The 18,957-nt window shown below is 39.4% G+C and overlaps 1 protein-coding gene across 1 annotated transcript in view; it reads right to left on the bottom strand.

Annotated features, from left to right (window-relative positions):
* The window catches only part of LOC103179634 (adhesion G protein-coupled receptor B2), a 175,245-nt gene that overhangs the window by 12,252 nt on the left and 144,036 nt on the right, over positions 1-18,957 (bottom strand). The window contains exons 20-27 of the mRNA XM_042338794.1: positions 17,520-17,670; positions 13,794-13,863; positions 12,926-12,994; positions 11,731-11,814; positions 8,142-8,240; positions 3,627-3,798; positions 1,485-1,580; positions 289-328 (exon numbers count right to left, since the gene is read on the bottom strand). Of these exons, the coding sequence (XP_042194728.1) occupies positions 289-328; positions 1,485-1,580; positions 3,627-3,798; positions 8,142-8,240; positions 11,731-11,814; positions 12,926-12,994; positions 13,794-13,863; positions 17,520-17,670 (781 nt within the window). The remainder of the gene's footprint in view (positions 1-288; positions 329-1,484; positions 1,581-3,626; positions 3,799-8,141; positions 8,241-11,730; positions 11,815-12,925; positions 12,995-13,793; positions 13,864-17,519; positions 17,671-18,957) is intronic.

Below are 18,957 nucleotides of genomic sequence, written 5' to 3'. Positions count from 1 at the left end.
AATTGCTGAGAAGGTTAGTGCTAGGTCTACTGAGGAGGTCAGGGCTAGGATTGCTTATTGGAGCGGGTCTATTTCCAGCGGGTTTGCAATATCCAGTGGGGCCTCTATCCTAACAGCTGTAATCTCATTACTGTGGATGTAAATAATCACTCTCATATTATCTACTGGCTTCCCCGGGAAACAAGGAGTTAATCTATTTTGATCCCAGAGCAAACAAATTAATTACAGTAATTAGAAGGTTTAGCAACATTTAGTCATCATGTCTCACAGATCTGAAATCGGTCTTACCTGACTGGCAGGCGAGATCCACATCTTTTTCAAAATCTGTCTACAAGAAGGCAGCAGAGAAATAAAATAGCAATAAAATTAGAGACGGGCTTGTTAGAGAAAGGAATCATTGTCTGAAGCACAGGTGCTCTGGCAGGCTCTGAGACTCTGGGTAGATAAATGTCTGAATTGGAACATGATCTGTGTTCCAGCTGTGTGGAGCTCTCCACTGTTGTTCTCAACATTTTAATGGGAACAGCAGCTGATGACATGTGCAATGTGCCTACTGAATGGAGGAGCCACTTCAGGTTTCACACATTAACTACAGGAGATGGAGTGGAAGAGGAGGAGCCCTAGAATAGTAGCAATTGATCCACTAAAAGTGCGGTGCACATGGAACACAGCCCTACAGAACAGAGAGTGACGAGTTTCCTTTTATTCAGCTCGGGTCTGAAGCACTGACTGTCCAGCGCCTTGGGATGTTCTCCCGATGTGAAAGGTGCTCTACAAATGTAATTTTGTTATTGTTGTTGAACAGGACCCAGAGAGCCGATGCTTCTTAAACACTCCATAAACCATATAGTAACAGGTGAGACTGAACTGTTCTCTTTGATGGAGTATCATAGAGTATTACAGCACAGAGGGAGGCCATTCAGCCCATTGTGCCTGGTCCGGCTTTTTGGAAGAGCTACCCATTCAGTCCCTTTCTCCATACCCCTGAAAATGTATGTATTGTTCATAACAGGAGATAACACACCGAGACACACACAAGCCATATAGATGTCAGGCAGTTTTACGTTACCAGTGTGGCTTAATAATAATATAATAATAATAATCCTTGCATTTGATATAGCGCTTTTCACGTCGGGAGGACGTCCCAAAGCGCTTCACAGAACACACTGTAAAGTGAATTGACTGTATATTTGTGGGCGAACGCGGCAGCCAATTGCACACAGCAATGTCCCACAAACAGTTGTAGATCGAAAATGACCAATTTATTATTGTTTTTGGTTTTGGAGGGATTATTATTAGGCTCTGTGTGGAGTAAGGAAACTTGCCCAAGGTTTCACCCTCTGCCTGGAATTGAACTCAGGTCTCTCACTTGCAAAGCGAGTGCTCTAACCACTGAGCTACAGGACTCCACTCCACTCAGGCTTAAGGTGGCTCATTCAGTTCATTTTCTTTATTGTGTTCCTGCGAATTCATTCTTTACTCACCATGATCTGAACCTGTCCGTTTTTGTATGAATCCGGTGAGTTTTCATTCTCTTCAGTTTTGCAGCTTCCTGTTCGACATTTTACAACATCCTGAATCTAAAACACAAATGCCAAAATGGCTTTAAATAGGAAATCCAAGCTGTGTCTCTCTATCTCAATTCCTCTCCCCCCACTGACTCTGTTTGTGTGTGTATGCGTGTGTCTCATCACTTAACAGCTCTGTCCCACTCACTCCCTCCGCTCAGCGAACACTGGCCTGCTCCATGTCCTTGGCCTTGACACCCCACCATCAAAGGACTGGCATTCAGACATTCTGCCCCCTGTCTCTGAAGCTCTATTGTGGAGTGCCCTTGCCTTACCCTCTCCCTCTACATATTTATAGCCCATCTTAAGATCTTTTCAACTGTGCATTTGGTCACCTCTTTCCCCCCCTCCATCTTAAGCTCTCCTCTATCCCAGCTCGGGCTACCGGTTGATTCTGTGAAGGCAGTGAGTTGTCCTCCTGACATGAAAGATGCTATAAGTATAAAACTCTTATTTTTGATTTCTCTCCGCCCCCCCCACCTGCTCTTTAGAGTCTGCCATGAACTGTATCTCACTCTTTGCTCTGTTTTCTGGTGATAAGGCACCATATCAAATGCAAGGATTATTATAATTATTATTATTCACCTCTAATGTGTATCTCTCTCTCTCTATTCACTGCTGTGATTCACGTTTTCTCTGTGCATCTCACTCTGTGCCTCAGTGTGACTATATTTCTTTCTCCATCCATCAGCCTTTATCCATTTATGTTATTCTGCTCTTTTCTGCTGTCTCGTGGGAATAGCTTGACCTACTTTACTGTACGAAACTGGAAAGCACGTGAGTGACATATCTAGAGCCAGTAGGGTCTAATTTGCAGATTGTGCTAACCATGTGTAAATACATTGGTGCAGAGGCAATTACATGTGACCTTTAGTTATATAATTAAAGAAACTCCAATTTTTTTCATTGTTGAATCACTAAAAAATTAAAAAAAAGGAGTTGTAGAGCAGGTGGACAAATTTGCAAAAAAAATACTGATGGTTTTATAAAGTTTGTAAATAGGGACATAGTGTGTAAAACTAAAGAGGTGATCTTTAACCTCCATAAATTATTAGTTAGACTGCGGTATTGTGTTCAGTTTTAAGTTCCACATACAATTGAGGGCAGACGGAAAAGCTGGCCTTCGCATTGAGTCAGCCTCCGGGGAAGCTAAATTTGTGTCAGGAAGACTTTCGCCCTGACGTTCTCTCTCCTTCCACGGTGAGACACATAATTTGTGCTCAGCACATTCTTACAAAACTTGTCTGATATAACAAGCTCAAGTGGAGTCGGGGAATCAGAGCTTCTTCACTCCCACTGTCAGTGTTTCACGCAGTGCGGTGATCTGCTCTTATAACAAGCTTTCAAACTTTCAGTGACCTCATGGTGCCTGGACCAGGAAAGAGGAAAAAAATCACTTGATGTTACCACTTTAGTTTGCTTTCTTTGTCTGAGCAAAGATTATTGAGGACGTGATTGGGCTTAGCTATGATTCCTGTCGACTCTTTGTTCAGGCTCATGTTTGGACAAGACTACACCGTAATCCAACAAAGTTTTAAGGAGGAGGAGGAGACGTGGAGAAAATTAGACAGCGTAGAAAAAGAAACGTTTGGTCACCACTTTCAAATTCCTCCTGGGTGTTGGGTCTCTAACAGTAAACAATTAATTAACATCAACACAACATTAAAAATTGTATAAGACTTGTAGGAAGTGAGGCTAAAATTAATATTTTATCTTTCATTGGGCCTTTTCCAATGAATCTTTAGAAGTGTGAACTGAGATGTAGGGGTGGAAATTGGGAGAACAAGGGGGAACTCTTTCTTCTCTCCCTGCGGGTTCATATCTTGCATCTGTGTCATTATTTTGTTGCATTATTTATTATTTCATTGCTTATTTCACATGTTGATGCTCATTGCTTCACCAATGCTGCCAGGCTTGCTCCATAACCACTTTGTAAACATATTCACTTCTACCACTATTCTGGAATTGATGTTCCTTTCTTTGATGCGAAGAGTGGAAGTCCACCCTCAGGGCTGTTGATTTGCCGAACAGTAGTTTGTATTGTGTGACTACACGTACCTCTCTCCTCAGGAAGCAGTGAACTGTGATAATAACAAATCCTTGAACAGAGTCAAAAACGGCAAACAGTATTTGAAACAAAATCGATCGCCTGTCGGTCATTGCAAGAACAGCTGACATCCAGGTCAGTGCCAGGAGTGGTAGCACGACACACGAACTCCACAGGGAAGCCCTGGGGGGATAGAAAAGAATGGCAGCCTGATTAAAATCCTAAGTAAGATGAATTTGCTTAAGCACAGACAACCAACCGCCTGCGCGGCTGGAATTAGAAGCGTTTGAAGAGGTTATTCATCGGGTGTCTAAACTGTTTTTTTTTAGAGTCAGGCCCTTAATTGCCTAATTCTAAAAGAATTCTAAAACAAAACTATGTCTTTCTATATGTGCACCACACCGCAATCAGCAACACAATAGGGAGTAGTAAATAGCATCACTATTTTTGTCAGCTCCACCACATTTTATAAGGTCACATTTAAAAAAATCTAAAAGAGAATATGTTGTTTGCACTGCAGTCTCGAAAAGTCCCCAGAAACAGCAGCAGTGTCTCAAACTTGTAAAATTACCATTGTATTTGTGACACTGCAGGTTGCGTAAGGAGTTACAGCATTACAGCGAGGAATGTTTCATTGTGCACTTATCCTGAAGAGGCCAAATGTCATTATGGTGCCTATGGAAGATCATCACTGAGGCTGACATGGAGTTAAAGGGGTTTTGCTTAAATGTTTTTGAACAGTGCATCATCGAACTTGCAACTAAATGTTTTTAAAAGACTGAGTCTTGCCATCAGCACCCTCAAACACACTAAACCTTTCGAAAAAGTTACTGATTTAACAACTCTTTATCTTTTTGTCAAATTTTTTTAAAAAAAGAAGTATTGAACAGTGGAATCGGTGGGGTCATCTGACTGGGAGGAATAACTGAGCTTGAACGATGAGGAAGATGAACTATTTCAAAGATACTGTTACTTTGAATGTGTGTTTTAAATCTCGACTCAAGCTGGGTTCAGGAATTCTTCCAAACAACTAAATTCCAGCTTCCTTTGTGATTTATTTTCGGCAAATCCAATGTGCATGACAATTAGTTCTGTAGCCAAACTGATCTTAAGAGGATTGCCAGGTGGCCAGTCCCCTTCTGTGTCTAATTGGTATTTTAATAATTTACATTTTTTTCTTGTTTATCTTTGTGAACATAAGTAGCTGAGAATTTGAATATTTTTCTATTTGGCTCAGTCTCAGATAAGCAACCCCAGGTCACGTATAGAATACCTGGGGGCACAGTAAAGATCATGCTACTGTATCTCTTAATCCTAACATCAGAATATCATTTGATATTTCTATTTCCCACCCTTGTGACCTCTGGAGTGAAACTGTCAATTGAGTGCCAATGGGAGGGTGGTTTGGCAATGTGTTTTACCCATCAGGTGCTGGTTGAGACTGTCCCAAGCTCATTCCACATATGAATGAGCCATGGATTGCAAACAAGTATTAAGGGTGAAAGCCCAGCATTCTCTCTTGCTTGACCACAGTTTTCAAAATGAACATGATCAGAACATTTTCAGTGACAATGAAAATAGGTTCCACCAGTTGGAGTGGAGTCACTGACAAGAGACTTTTTTTTTCCCTAAGCACAAATGGCCAGGCACATTAGCAACTTGGCAGTCTCAGTACATTCTGGTTGGCAGGGCAGGTTCAAAGGCTTGACGTGCATTGAATGGAACAAGTTTGTACAGGTTACACCTGTAGGAATAAGAGCGCCTTGGCTTGGGGAGTTCTTACACGGTACTTGTTTTGAGATAGTACCAGATGAAGTACAAAAGAAACACTTTTTTTAATTTATATTTTATGCAGCCTCTACTTTTGAACAAATATTCTTCACTTAGTTGTTTCTAATTTGCTTCCTTTCATTTTAGATGCTTTTGAAAATGGCATTGTGACAACCTGCCCAAAGGGGTACTGTTGTTGTGTTTTAATTGCTGACAATTATTTTGCTTTTACGCTACAGTTCATGTTGTACCGCATGCTGTTCCTTAGTGGATTTCATTCAAATGCAAGCATCCGTTTGAGTGGATGAAAGGGCTGTGAGACAAAGGAACAACAGTCAGTCTTGCTTTAAGGTGCATGAAGGAAATTAAATCATTGCTGTAAAACTCTTGATTATATGTTGCATCCATTTCTAGATCCCATACCTAATTTAGAACGGGCATAAATAGTGGTGCAATGGTTTGTGTGCACATATGGCAAGACAAGCTGGTGCTGCATAATTTTATATCCTCTTTTCAGCCACCTAGTGTAAGCACTGGGCATTCCTTAATCAAATACTACAAAGCCAGTTGCAGAGTTAAGCTCTGTCTCAGCAATATAGGGGAGCCCCACTGCAATACCAATATCACAATCCATGCTCCACACTCACTACCATTAAGTGAGAATGACAAATAGTGCCAGATATAGGGGAGCCCAATCCACAGTCTTAAAGCACAATCCATAAGACTGCCTTTAACTCATTTCACATAAAGCCTCCAGCCAAGTGAGAGAGGAGAATTCCATCTCATCAGTAAGGACTGGATTCGAACTAGATCACTGAGGTGAAAAACAGTGCATTAATCCACTGGCTCATCACTGCCCCAGAAATCTACAGTTCAGTTTGTCGTTTCACCGACAAGATTAAGCATAAAACAAAGAAATTATTCATACAAAGTGCATTATTTTACAGAACTCTAAAATAAAATAAATCCACAGTGGAACATTTGACCAGAGTTAATAGATATGAGATGTTCTGAAGATTAAATCATAAACTGCTCCCGAAGCATCGCATCATGCACTTCTACAATATAAAGATCTAGTATCCCTTTGGTGTGGCCTGCACTAATCTGTGCATCAGGTTCATTGGGACATGAGAAATAAATACACTGAAAACCAAATAACAATGAAAACAGCATATACGACTCATAAGTCGCACATTTTACAGATGGACTATTTGAAGAAAATGCATAAAAGAAAAGTAAAATATATATTTTTTTACAAAATAGCTGCTGCATTTTCATAGTCTCTCAGGAACCTAGATAGGATCAATAGGAGTAGTAGACAGGATTGATAGGAGCAGTGGTTTTAGGAAGGGTTGTTTAGGTGAGTGATCTTTACTAGACGGACATGCAGGTTTGGTGCCTAAAGCTCAAACCTCCTGTATTAGTACAAGAGCTGTTAGCATTGCCACTGCTGCTGGCCTATAATTTGTCAGTCACTAAAATTATCCTGTGTTTTATGAACCCTGGAAAAAACATTGGATAGTGAAGGGAATTTACTGAGTAGTTCAGTTGTGAAATACCATGTATTTAAATTGTAAAGACCTAGTGTAAAACTTTTATTGTGACCTTAATATCACTGAGATCACGTTGAGTGTTTGGGATGTTCATGAAGCCAATTTTCTTCTTTCTCCCCCTACCCTTCCCCACCCCAACACACAGATCCTCAACCACTTTAGGAAAGCACCTTAAAATGCACTTTGAGGTTGCTATACAAAGCGAGTAACTAACATCACATGTGGATCAAAAGAAATTAATTATTCAACATCTGAGTCAAGGGGAAGAATAAATAGCTGACTCGATGTTTAATTCAAAGGGAAGAGGTGAATAGCACTATGAGGAAATATACCGATTTGAAAACTGGTCCTAATGTATTCAGACAAGTGAAGATTTTGAAGGTGACAGAATTGTTCAGATCTGCCTGGTTCCATTGCGGGGCAGGCTGTTTGATCCAGTGATGTGATATTTGCAACGCACGTTACAGAGACAAAAAGCAGCAGGGTGCTAACAAAAGCAACGTCAATGCAGCTCAAGAGATCTCTGACCAGACTAGCTGTTCCTTCAACAGAAGCCAGGTCACCTTCGGTTTAAGAAACAAGAGAAAGAATATGAAATCTCTGTTCATCTAATATTAGAATGGGAATAATCGCAGAATAGGAATGCTATCAAAGCAATCGATGACACTGAGATTTTGTTGATACAAAATCAATTCATATGTGAGAAAAGTAGGAATTACAGAGCATAGGTGTGTCATATTAGAGCAAGAGAGTGATAGCTGTAGTACTTTCTGTATAGCAAGTGGCAAAAGAGGTGTTTCCTGCACAGAGGGTACTCAAGAAGTGTCATCTGTAGTCAAATCAGCCTTTTTGTAACGTGAAAAGTTAGCTGCTGAGTGAACTAAGGTGTACCATATTCCTGGTTAGAATAAAGTATAAGTGAGGCAGTGCTATACTGAAAGGTGCTATAAAAGGGTTCCCCTATACTATGATTTCTAAGGAAATTCACATTAGGTTTAGAGATGGAATGGGATAAATGTGAAAGGAAAGAGGTTTTGAGGGTGACAGAGACTGCAAATCAGCTACCAATTCAAAATATTCAAATTCAAATTATATTTATTTCAATTGATTGGAGGAAGATTTCTGTGGTGGCTGAAGAAAAGGGATACTTTCTCTTTCCACATTACCCTTGTAAGAGCTAAAGATCAAATGGATGAGACTAACATGGCATTACTGGTGGTGGTGGCAGATAATGCTGTAGTTGAAACAACTCCACACTTGGAACATTTGAGCATCATACCGCTACGGGCTTCACTTGCCTGACTTGGAACAAATGCAAAGCAAAAAATGAGGACAAATAAAGACTCCAGTTTAAATGCAGAGAAAACAAGCCGTTGAGAAAAAGCAACAGAGATGTAACTTGCTTGCAGGTATTGAGAATGCGAGGAGTGGGGTAAATGATTAATCAGTGCACCATCACAGAAGCAATAAAGAAATCATTTTCCAGGTCACTGGTTCGGACCTTCATTTGCAAGTTGGAATCCTTTGCAACTGTCTCCCTCAATTCTATTTCTAAGTTGAAAAGGCATTTGCGCATCGAAACTTATACATCAGTAATTACAGTTCTGCCTTATTCCTGTCTTCAGCATTGTCTGGATATTCAGTTCATTGTCTGGGGTTTGCTTCAGCTGCTACTTTTTAAAGAAACACTCTCCCAACTTTTTGCACTTTGTACTTGTAGACAGTGCAACATAACATTGCCCAAGTGGCTATTCTATCTGTGTGAGTGTCAGGAGGAGTTGGAGCCCGATCCGGCCTTCAATCAGATTCCAAGTTCACACATAACATGGATCATGAGCAGGTATTGTAGTCAAACTCTGGGTCATTGTGAGTTCTTTCCTCTGCTTTCAATAAATCTGTCAGCTTTCTGGATATCACTGTACTTAATTCTATGCAGAGCCGAAGAATGAAGGCAGCAGAAGGCAGAAAGCCAAATATTTATATACGTGTGTAACAATGTATTAATTCCTTATACAAAAGCTGTTTAACAGGAGGTTGATTTGACAGAAGAAATGGAATTTATTCTCGGGAGCTTTTCTCAGTTTGGGATAAGTTTGTCAAGCAAATGATCTGAAGTTATAAGGGGAATATGAGCTAATTACAATAATCCAAACTATTGATATACTTTGGGTCTAACAAAATACTGTATATCTAACGTTGTCCTTTTGATTTACTGCTATATTAAATGTGTATTGAATAAAGAGATATTAGTGTGGACTATATCATTCCTTCCTGTGAGTCCAGGACTACAATATTCTTGTGAACAGCATACTTCGGGCAGAGAGCAGCTCCGCACTACTATTTTAAGATTCTGCTGCGTTTTAGCCAGACTGTACAGGAGGGAGCTCTGTGGTTTACCTGGGAGCCTGTCGGGAGCAGAGATCTGTGACACATTACATCAGTTGGAAGAAGCTCCACTGACTGTGTTATCTCTCTGGGAGGTGAGGCTCTATCTATGACCTAAGTATTATTTTGAGATCGGTAGCTGCTGTCTGCGCTACCCTACAATGAGAGATCCAGACATCAGCTTGATTCAGTCGGTAGTTTTCTCACCATTTCAAAAGGTCAGCAGTTATTAGTTCAAGCCCCATGTCGGGACTTTGAGCTGATAGACGAGACTGACACTACATGGCAGTGATGGGGTACATTGTATTGAGGTACTGTCTTTCTAATGAGATTAAACCGAGTTCTCATCTGTCAACGTTAAAAATAGCATGGTAATAATTACTCTTTTCCTGCTATAATTGTGGGGAGAAATGTTAGTGTTTTAGCTCTTTTTTTATAATCCTCAAATCTTGGCTCATTTTTGCCTCAACTGGATGGTTAATAGTTACTAGTCTTGTGGAATTACTTCACATGATGATGGATTATCACTTCTTTCTCATCAGCAGTTAATACAACAAATGTCATAATCACCACATCATGGCCTCAGACTAATGACTTGACCTTTATTAGAATTCCCCAATTTATAGTTGTGAAATCCACAACAGACCTCTTTCACAAACATGTTATTATGTTACATATCATCATTTGACATGGGAAAGGTTGGATTAAAAACACTTGTCTTCAAATATATCAGATAAGACTATTAAAACAGGTCTTAATTGTGCTTTTGAGAAACAATTGGAGCACATTATACATTCTCAATTATCACTGTAACCCTTATTAATAACAACTACATTGCTGGAAGCTAAAAGCAAAGATTATCAGCAAATGAGGCCATTCAATGGCTTAAAATATCCACCTGCCTGACATCCATCCTGCATTTCTGCTTTTAATTCTAGAGGAGATATAGGATTTGTGAAAGATTTTTGTTTAAATTCATTAGATTGGAGGTTATATCTTGAAGCCACACAGATCCAGTTCCTCTTTGTCTGTTGCACTGGGGAAGTTTCTGATGCAGTCTTTTATTTCTATGGTGAATCTGGCCAATTTATTATTGTTATAAGTACAGCAAGATCCCATTTCATCATCAGGATTCAGTATTATTTACACCATTGTTGCCGGGAATTCAATTACTTTTTTGGTACATGTTGTGGAGACTTTCATATTGTAGATTTGTTATACATATCAGAGGTTCATGGAGTGAAAATTGGTACTTGTGATGGATTATTCCAGGTGATAGTAATCACATCGTTGATAAGTGATTATCAACTATCAATTATCAATTATCACTGAGCCCATTGTATAACACGAATGGCCATAGGTGTGATCCCAACCACTAATTCCATCACTGTGTCATCAACGGTAGCCATGTGCTTTCAACCAGAAAGTGATTCACAGTATTGAGGTGACAGTTAGTACCTGCTTTTAACTTTTTTTTAATTTAAATCTTGCTGGGCTGTGCTAGCATCCGGCAAACTGTACTCCGGCAAACACCGTGATAAGCTGCTCAATTCGCAATAGCTGTCACAAGCCTGCTTTAGGGCAAAGCATAATGATGAAGCTGAACGTGTGTGTGTGTATGTCATTGGTGGCAATTCTAATGATTTGAGGCCACACTGCTAAAGAGTTTTGAATTGGGAATGTGACTCCTTTTTTTTTGAATGTTTCAGTATTCACAGCGCTCTGTCTGGGACAAGTCAGTTCATTTTCTAACTTTACAGCTTGATATCTGTTAAGGTTACATTTTCCTTGAGGTTTGCAATCACAGTCTTTGTTTTCTTCTGGTTCTTATGGAAAGAGTCTGTCTAAGTGCCAAAAGCCTACTTAGTGCTTCCAATCTCTCTGATTGCACTTCAAGATGCTAAGACTGACTATAAATCAACATGGCTCTGTTGTGAGAAGGTATACATTTTGTCCTAATAACAACATTCAACTGATTGATTTCTGGCATATTTTGCCAGATTATTCACCCTGAGATCAGAGCACAATACTTTGCCACACAGCGAAGATCACCCACGGATCAAAATAAGAAGTCAATTAGGATTCCTATGTGCAATAACCTTGGATCAGTTAATTATAAATCTGTTGGGTCACAATGGAGATAGGAATACATCTCAATGTGGGCTTTAAATCAATTAGGGACAGATTAGGGATTCAATCCTGATAATTCAGGACTCATCAAATGGAATTCTAAGAGAGAACCAATTAGCAAACAATAATACAGTGCGAATGAAGTGACAAATGCAGGAAAGTGGATATTTCTGACTTCTGATGTGATAACTCACCAAATGAAATGGCAAGCATTTGTAATAAACTTTTCAACTGAAGAGAAAAAAAGGTTGTAGAGGAGCAAAAAGCCAGGACCTACCCCGCTCTCTGCTTTTTAGACTTATCTGAAATTCCATCTCGGGACATAAGCTTGTTGAACACCACAATGCCAATGAGCATATTACCTTGTAAAGAAAACCAAAGGTTAGCATGTCCTCAATCCAGCAGAGATCTGCTATCATTCCTGTGGAGGCCACACGTTTAAGTTATGAGACCATAGGCTTGCAAATTAATTGCGAGGAATTTTTGGAAAATCTTAAATTTAGTCTTAATCTGGAAGCTGGTTTTCTGCAGTAACAGTTTACAAATTAAAGTTGAATTTTCCAAAATGCTGCACAATCTTAACCCTTAAGACAATAATTAAAAACATAGGAACTGTAAACATCTAACCTTACATTAGATACAGCACATCACATTTGGAGAAGGTCTCAAAGCACTAAGTATAAAGACTGTATTGTGTAGGCAGATGTGGCAGTAATTTGTGCACAGTAAAGTCCCGCAAACGGCCATGACGTGAATGACCACGTCATTTCGCAATATATCTCTTCTCAGTTTGTACTAATCAGTGAGAGTAGTCTTCAATCATGTTCAAAGTCTTCAATCGTGTTCAAAGAATCATTTGTCATGGGAAGGAAGACTGCAGTTAAAAGACTACTTTGGGCTATATTTCATGATGATTCGGTCTCGATAATCTGCAATGCTACTTTCCCAGACCACAGATATCCTGGGTCTCAATCTTGTCTTTGGTCTTTGTGAAGAATTTTTACAATGACAGTATTTTAATTCTCTTCTGACCACCTGACTTGTATTACTCAGGTTTGGGGGCGGCAAAGAGAATCAACGGGAAATCTCTTCATTAGCAGGAATTGTCAGAATGGCTATTTTCGAGCACAAAAAATTACAAAAGGATTTAAATTACACCAATTTGTAATCCGTTTTAATAACAACTCTGATCTACTTCAAAATGGTGTTCCCGTGGGTCTGAGTGACAAACAGTTATGCAGGGATTCTCTGCAGACTCCAAGTTATTAGGAAATACTGCAAAGTAGCCCGTGATTACTTCAAACGAACAAGCAAACAAGCATTTCAATCATCAGCTGAATAATAAAGTAGTCTCTCTAAGGAGTTCATACAAATAATATTCTGTATTGAATTTCGACAAATTATTGCATGCACAAGTGTAACGCTCTCTGTAACTGCATTCAACATTTCATGCCACATTGAAAAGTAAATTTACCAATACAATGATTGCTGCCGGCCCAACAAATGCATAAAGGAGACCTCCTTCCAGAGATAGCCAACAACTGCAAAAAGCAAAAGCAAAAAAGTGAAGCACGGTTATTTCAAATCAGATCGAGATCAACGCCACGACATTATCTAAGATTTTTGGAAGATCCAATTTGACTATTTTGGTTCCCCTGCACAACCCACCGATTTGCAATTGAAACAGCAAGCTGATACCCTATTCTTTTTCTGAGGTGGTCCTGTATGGTATTCCTAATGTAAGTGGAAATGCTCCATCAAAACAAATGGGTTGCCAGGCCCGCTTCCAAAGTATTCTCTTGCCAGGAGAACAAATGCTACTCACTTACATTCTTCTCACTGTCATCCAAATGTTTGAAATACTAAAGCTGTGAGATGGGACAGGATTGCTTGATACCATTTGAAAGCACCTAATATAATTATTACTATTTAGGGGAGTTAAAAGCTGCTTAGAAACTGCTCTCCTTGAGTGAATTAAATCATTAGACGACATACCCCAGCATTCATGTCATTAAGCTTTCAGGTTGCATGTAACATAAGAATAGTTAATTGCCATTAAGCACTCTGAAACACCACCCTGTACGAATAAATACAAGTTGTCGATAAATTGGTCTGTGAAAACCTGGGTAAGATAAGGGGCAATATTGCCAGTTTAGGAGACAGGGCATTTAAATCTGATAAACTTTTCGTCCAAAGAGTAGAAATATTTAATTGATATAAGTTGAACTGTTGGTTATTTTCCTTGTATTAATAAAGTCTGTAATGTCCTGCTCATTGATAAATAGCAGAAATGAAGAGCCCGACTTCTAAACGCTTACTAGTAGACTTCTAAACGCTTACTAATTTGCTGTTCCATATCCTTTTGCTTTGGTAAAACCGACTGAAATAGCCACAATCAGGGCAGGTAAACCTGAAGAAAGAAAATAAGAAATATTTGCAGAAACAATTTCCATCTTGAGAGCACCTTATCACATCGAAACATCTCAAAGCGCTTTGCTACAATAATCACTGTTAACCCTTGTGACCGCTCCTGTAGGCAAACAGGACAGTTAGATTATACTCAGCAAGGTTCTACAAATAGTAATGATTTTGTCTGGAGGGTTGTTGGTCAGGACACCAGGAGAAACTCTCTTTTCTGGAGGATTGTTGGAGAAACTCACCTGCCAAACCTTTATTTAATTTCCGGTTTTCCTCCTTCTACTTTTCCAATCCTTGACAGTCTCCCCAGGGCTGCCATTCACAAACTCCAGCTCAATCAAAATTCAGCTGCTTGCATACTTACTCATACTAAGCTTTGCATTCCCTTCACACTTATCCTCACAAAGCCTCATTATCTCCCTGTTTCCAGCAGATCAACTTCACGATATTCAATCTTACTACAAATCCCCACATGCCCTTGATCCTTCCAACATTCTCCAGCCTCGCCTTCCTGCTCATCCCCTCCTCTAGGGCTGCTATGTGTTCCTCACCCTCTGTCTAACTATCTTGAAAAACCTCCTGAAACCCACCCTCTTTGACTTTGCCTGCGATCACCTCCTTTCTCCCCCACTCTCCCAGCTCAGTGCCTCTGTAAAGTGCTTTGAGCCATTACATGATGTGAAAGGTGCTAATTGAAGTTTATAATTATTATGAGCATAGATGTGAGATTTAGAGCAAACTATAGCAATAAAAAGTAAGGCGTGGTTCGTTTGGTTGGTTTCCCCAATTTGAACTCATGGTGTTGAGGCCAACTGTAAGACCCCCACCCACCCCTCCCAACTACTGCCCTGTCTTAGATGACTTAACTGGGCAGCCATTATGCTTTCAGTTCCGTATCATCCCAAATTGTTTACCAACTCCCCCGCCCCCTCCCCCGCCAAAAGTTTATTGCTGAATATAATAGAAAATGTCTTTGTACTTTTTCATTATATTAAAAAAAACATTTGGAGACACTTGTTATTCCTGCTTTCCCCTTGGGCATAATATCAAGACAATAACATGGTTTCTGGTATGTCAGAATAGTTATTGGTATAAATGTGTGCTCAGCGTTGGTGCCTGTATGCATCTCGTCCCACAGCATGAGGTTCAATTGCTTAAATCTAATAACTCAAGCGATATACAATGAAAAACTCTGTCAATGTCCCTTTGGGGAAACACAGAAAATGAAATATTCTACTTTCAGTCATTTCATTTATAGATTTTTTTCATAAAAAGCAGACTGGAAGATAAGCAAGAAGTACGTCTTCAGACAAAACTAAATTAAAACTTCTCCCCTGACCTTCTTTAATGCTGCCCCCTTGTTTTAATGAAAATATCTTGACACGAAGAGTGTTTTCCACATTACAAATAAAAAAAATGTTGTTTTATTTTAAGAAGTAGATTAAAACTGATGCACTTATACAGAACATATGATTGACATTGGAGCTCTCAGTCCAGTAACAGGAGATCCACATATATTGTCAGATATATGTACACCAGACATTAAACACCACCTTGCACCAATCCAAAACAAGAATAAAGTATGGCTTTGATTACTGTCTCACCATCTGAGTCAAAATTCCTGCTGACGTCTAGATCACCTTCATTTTGATTATTTTTAAGAGTTGGATCATGTCCCCTCTTATTCGGTCACCCAGGTGTCTGACCCATCATCACGCTTCAAAGTATTAAAACTAAACTGAGAGTTCCACAAATATATATCGACACCTGGTCATTTCCCTGTTTCTGCAATAGAGTGCAGACTCCTTCCCTGGAGGGACATACCCTGCTTAACTAATTCTGGAGAATATTAGAAGAATCCCTACTTCTAGCAACTAGTCTGCCCATCCAGATCCTGTCAATAAGCCTTTTATCAGACTGCTCTGCAGTTGGCTCAGGAACCAGACTATCAAGTCCAGCTCAGAAGATTGACTTCATTCTGAGAATCCATTGTCACATGTCAGCTTAGCTGCAAACCTGTCCTTGGAGTGTAACCTCACTTACCTTCCCCCTCACACCTGAAGGTCCCTTTTCACTCTTAATTTCGCTGATAGTATGTTTAACTCTGCAAACCTCTCCTTATACATTAGAATGCTACATTCTGGAAGTCTTTTCCATTTATCAACTCTTCTGCTATCTAAAGTATTTCTAAGTCAGCTTTCAATCCAATTAACTACACTGCAACTCATCAATGCCGGTTTGGAAACCCAAGTTAATTACATCCATTGGCTAGCCTTTATCTTCAAGTTTAGTTACTTCCTGATTCATGAGAAGAATTGCTCCTAATCCTGTAGACCAGAGTGGAATTCCAATATGGATTCCTGATGATGTTACAAAGGTGTGAAATTAAACTATGTAGTCATACTGTGTAAACAGCACAGCACTTGGCTTAATGTACAGTGAATAGATACACAGATATATTTTGTGGCTTGACTGAAAACTTGTGTGGTCGCAGAATAGGTTGTGGATAAGAACGCTGCCTTTGGACAGCAATTTCCGTTAGTTGTGAATGGCAAAAATTATCGATGGCTTTGATCCAACATCGATGACTTAAATTGTGCTGTAATACTGGCTCTAGATTATTGAATGAAACTGACTGCAAACCTTTCCTTGAACCCAGGTGAGTGGTACTTCCTTACCAGTCAATCCTGCACACTCAGGCTTCACAAAGCTGCACAATGTCACATACATTTTAAAGTACCGTATTAAGTAAACAATAAATTTGCATTAATGTCCTCGTTAAACCACCTCCCTCACTTATAAGTGAAGGTCTGATCTGCTGTGTTGTTTAATTGATAAACAGTTTGGTTTTGTAGCTTTTAGGACACAAGATACAGTATTCAATGTATTTTATATCTTTTCTTTAAGACAGGAAATCCTCTTAGGATTCAGATGTTGAAAGTCCATTCTGTTGTCAGATATTAAATTTCAGTTTCCCAAAATGGCAATCAAAGTGGAGAACAACATGGTGCATTAAAAATGTTCTGTCTCCAAGGAACCTTTGACACGTTTTGTAAAGTATTGCTATATATTGGTGAATACACCAGTCATACATCAACAATATACCAAATGCATTTTTTCAAACTGTATTACTAGTAGTTCAATTGGTATAAATTGGATCTTCCCCATATTATCTTAATAGGATTGTCAATTGTCTGTTGGAGACCAAGATTTACAGCTTGTTGGTACATCACTGGGGATCTCAATTTGACTTATTTTTATCTTGTTATTTTATAGCAGTGCATGTTAAATATTTATTTCTAGGTTCTCAAGTGTGAGAAGGCGACAATATAATGAAAAACCCAATTCTTGTAGTCTTACAATCAAAAGAATATTGGAAAGGGAGGTGAGAAATCAGGTGGCTCATGTCACTATGACAGACTGTAAGTGCTCTGAGATGTCTTCCCTACGTGAAAGGCACTCTATAGACGTACAATGCATTGTATTGTATAAATTTCCATCAGGAATACGAAGAAAAGGAATCTTGTTACAACTCAAACTTTGTAATAATATTTTGTGTTAACAAAGATCAGTTGCATTTGCATTCGTACTTTGTGTCCGAGAGTCACCATCGGAATGATTTTATATTTAGAAATGAGATTCACGTACCCCAGCCGAGACACAGAAAGCGTTTCCTTATCAGCCTGGTCCTAATTTTTCCCATCACTGCAAGATAGGACTGCCATGCCTCTGTCAGCACCCAACAGAAAGAGGAGAGGAAAAAGAAATGCAGTAGAGCTGCTGTCATCATACACACGCCCTGTAGAAGAGCAGAAATGCTTTAGAAACAGAAATAACAAGGAATGGCCATTAAGTGTATCAAGAAAAACTCCAATGAATTTGGAATCAATGAACAGAAATAACCAAGACAACCACTACTTCATTTATTCTACGAATATCAAGGGCTTCATCGTGTGGTTATATGGACGAGGGTGCATTGATGCATTGTAACTTCAATTTATCCGCATAGTTTTCCACAACAGAGCTCGACTTAGGTATTTGTCTCATGTTCATTTATCTAAACTTGAACAACAAAAAACAAAATGATGTTTTATGCAAGATCTTTGTACAGATTCTCTGTAATCTTCCACGTTACATACATATAATCGGATAGAGAGCTGATATTTGCATCTGGTTAGCTCAACCACCAGGAGGAGCTACTTTTGATACAAAACCATTTAACCTGCATAAAGCTATTACCATACTTATTTTGCTCCACAATAAGCAAACAAATTTTTGGCGAAGGATAGCTCAAAAACATACCATGTGGGAAGGATTACTAGGAATACAAGGTGTAGAAATTGCTACTCAACTGTTATGATGAATATATCATTTACCTCTATTTACATACACTGTACAGCATGGATGTATGGCCCATTAATCCATGCCGATGTTTATACTGCACAGGTCTCCATCTACTCTTTACATCCTCCCAAATTTTCAAAATCATGAGGGGATTTGATAGGTTACAAAGGGAAAAACTGTTTCCACTGGTGGGTGTGTCGGTGACTCAAGGTGACAGGTTTAAAATAGTCTCTAAAAAAGAAGCAGAGGGGAGGCGAGAAGTAATTTTTTCATGCAGCGAGTTGTTCGAACCTGGAACGCATTGCCTGAAAGGGCGGTCGAGGCCGATTCTATAACAACTTCTAAAAACGTGGTGGACGGGTATTTGAGGAGGACGGGTTTGCAGGTTATGGGGAAAGGCCTGGGGAGTGGGACTGACATTACATTGCTCTTTTCAAAGAGCCGGCACAGACTCGATGAGCCAAATGGCCTCTTTTTGTGCTGTACGATTCTATGATACCTTTCTATTCTCCCTGAATATCTAGAACAAAAGGGCTTAGGAGGAAACGACAAGCAAAAACATTGCCATTTACTACGTGAAACCAGGCACTTTCACTGAAAGAAAATAATGAGAAGCTGTGACTAGGTACCAACAGCATAGGGCGTGAGATAGAAAACCTGAAACAGAAATGCTGGAAATGCTCACCAAGTAAATTAGTATTTAAAAGAAAAATGGGTTTAACATTTCCAGTGTGAATGCTGC

Source organism: Callorhinchus milii, unplaced genomic scaffold (assembly GCF_018977255.1).
Source record: "Callorhinchus milii isolate IMCB2004 unplaced genomic scaffold, IMCB_Cmil_1.0 Scaffold10, whole genome shotgun sequence".
In the NCBI taxonomy this organism is placed as follows: Eukaryota; Metazoa; Chordata; class Chondrichthyes; order Chimaeriformes; family Callorhinchidae; genus Callorhinchus; species Callorhinchus milii.
The sequence above is the reverse complement of the archived record's forward strand: the minus strand, read 5'-3'. Positions and strand labels throughout refer to the sequence as shown.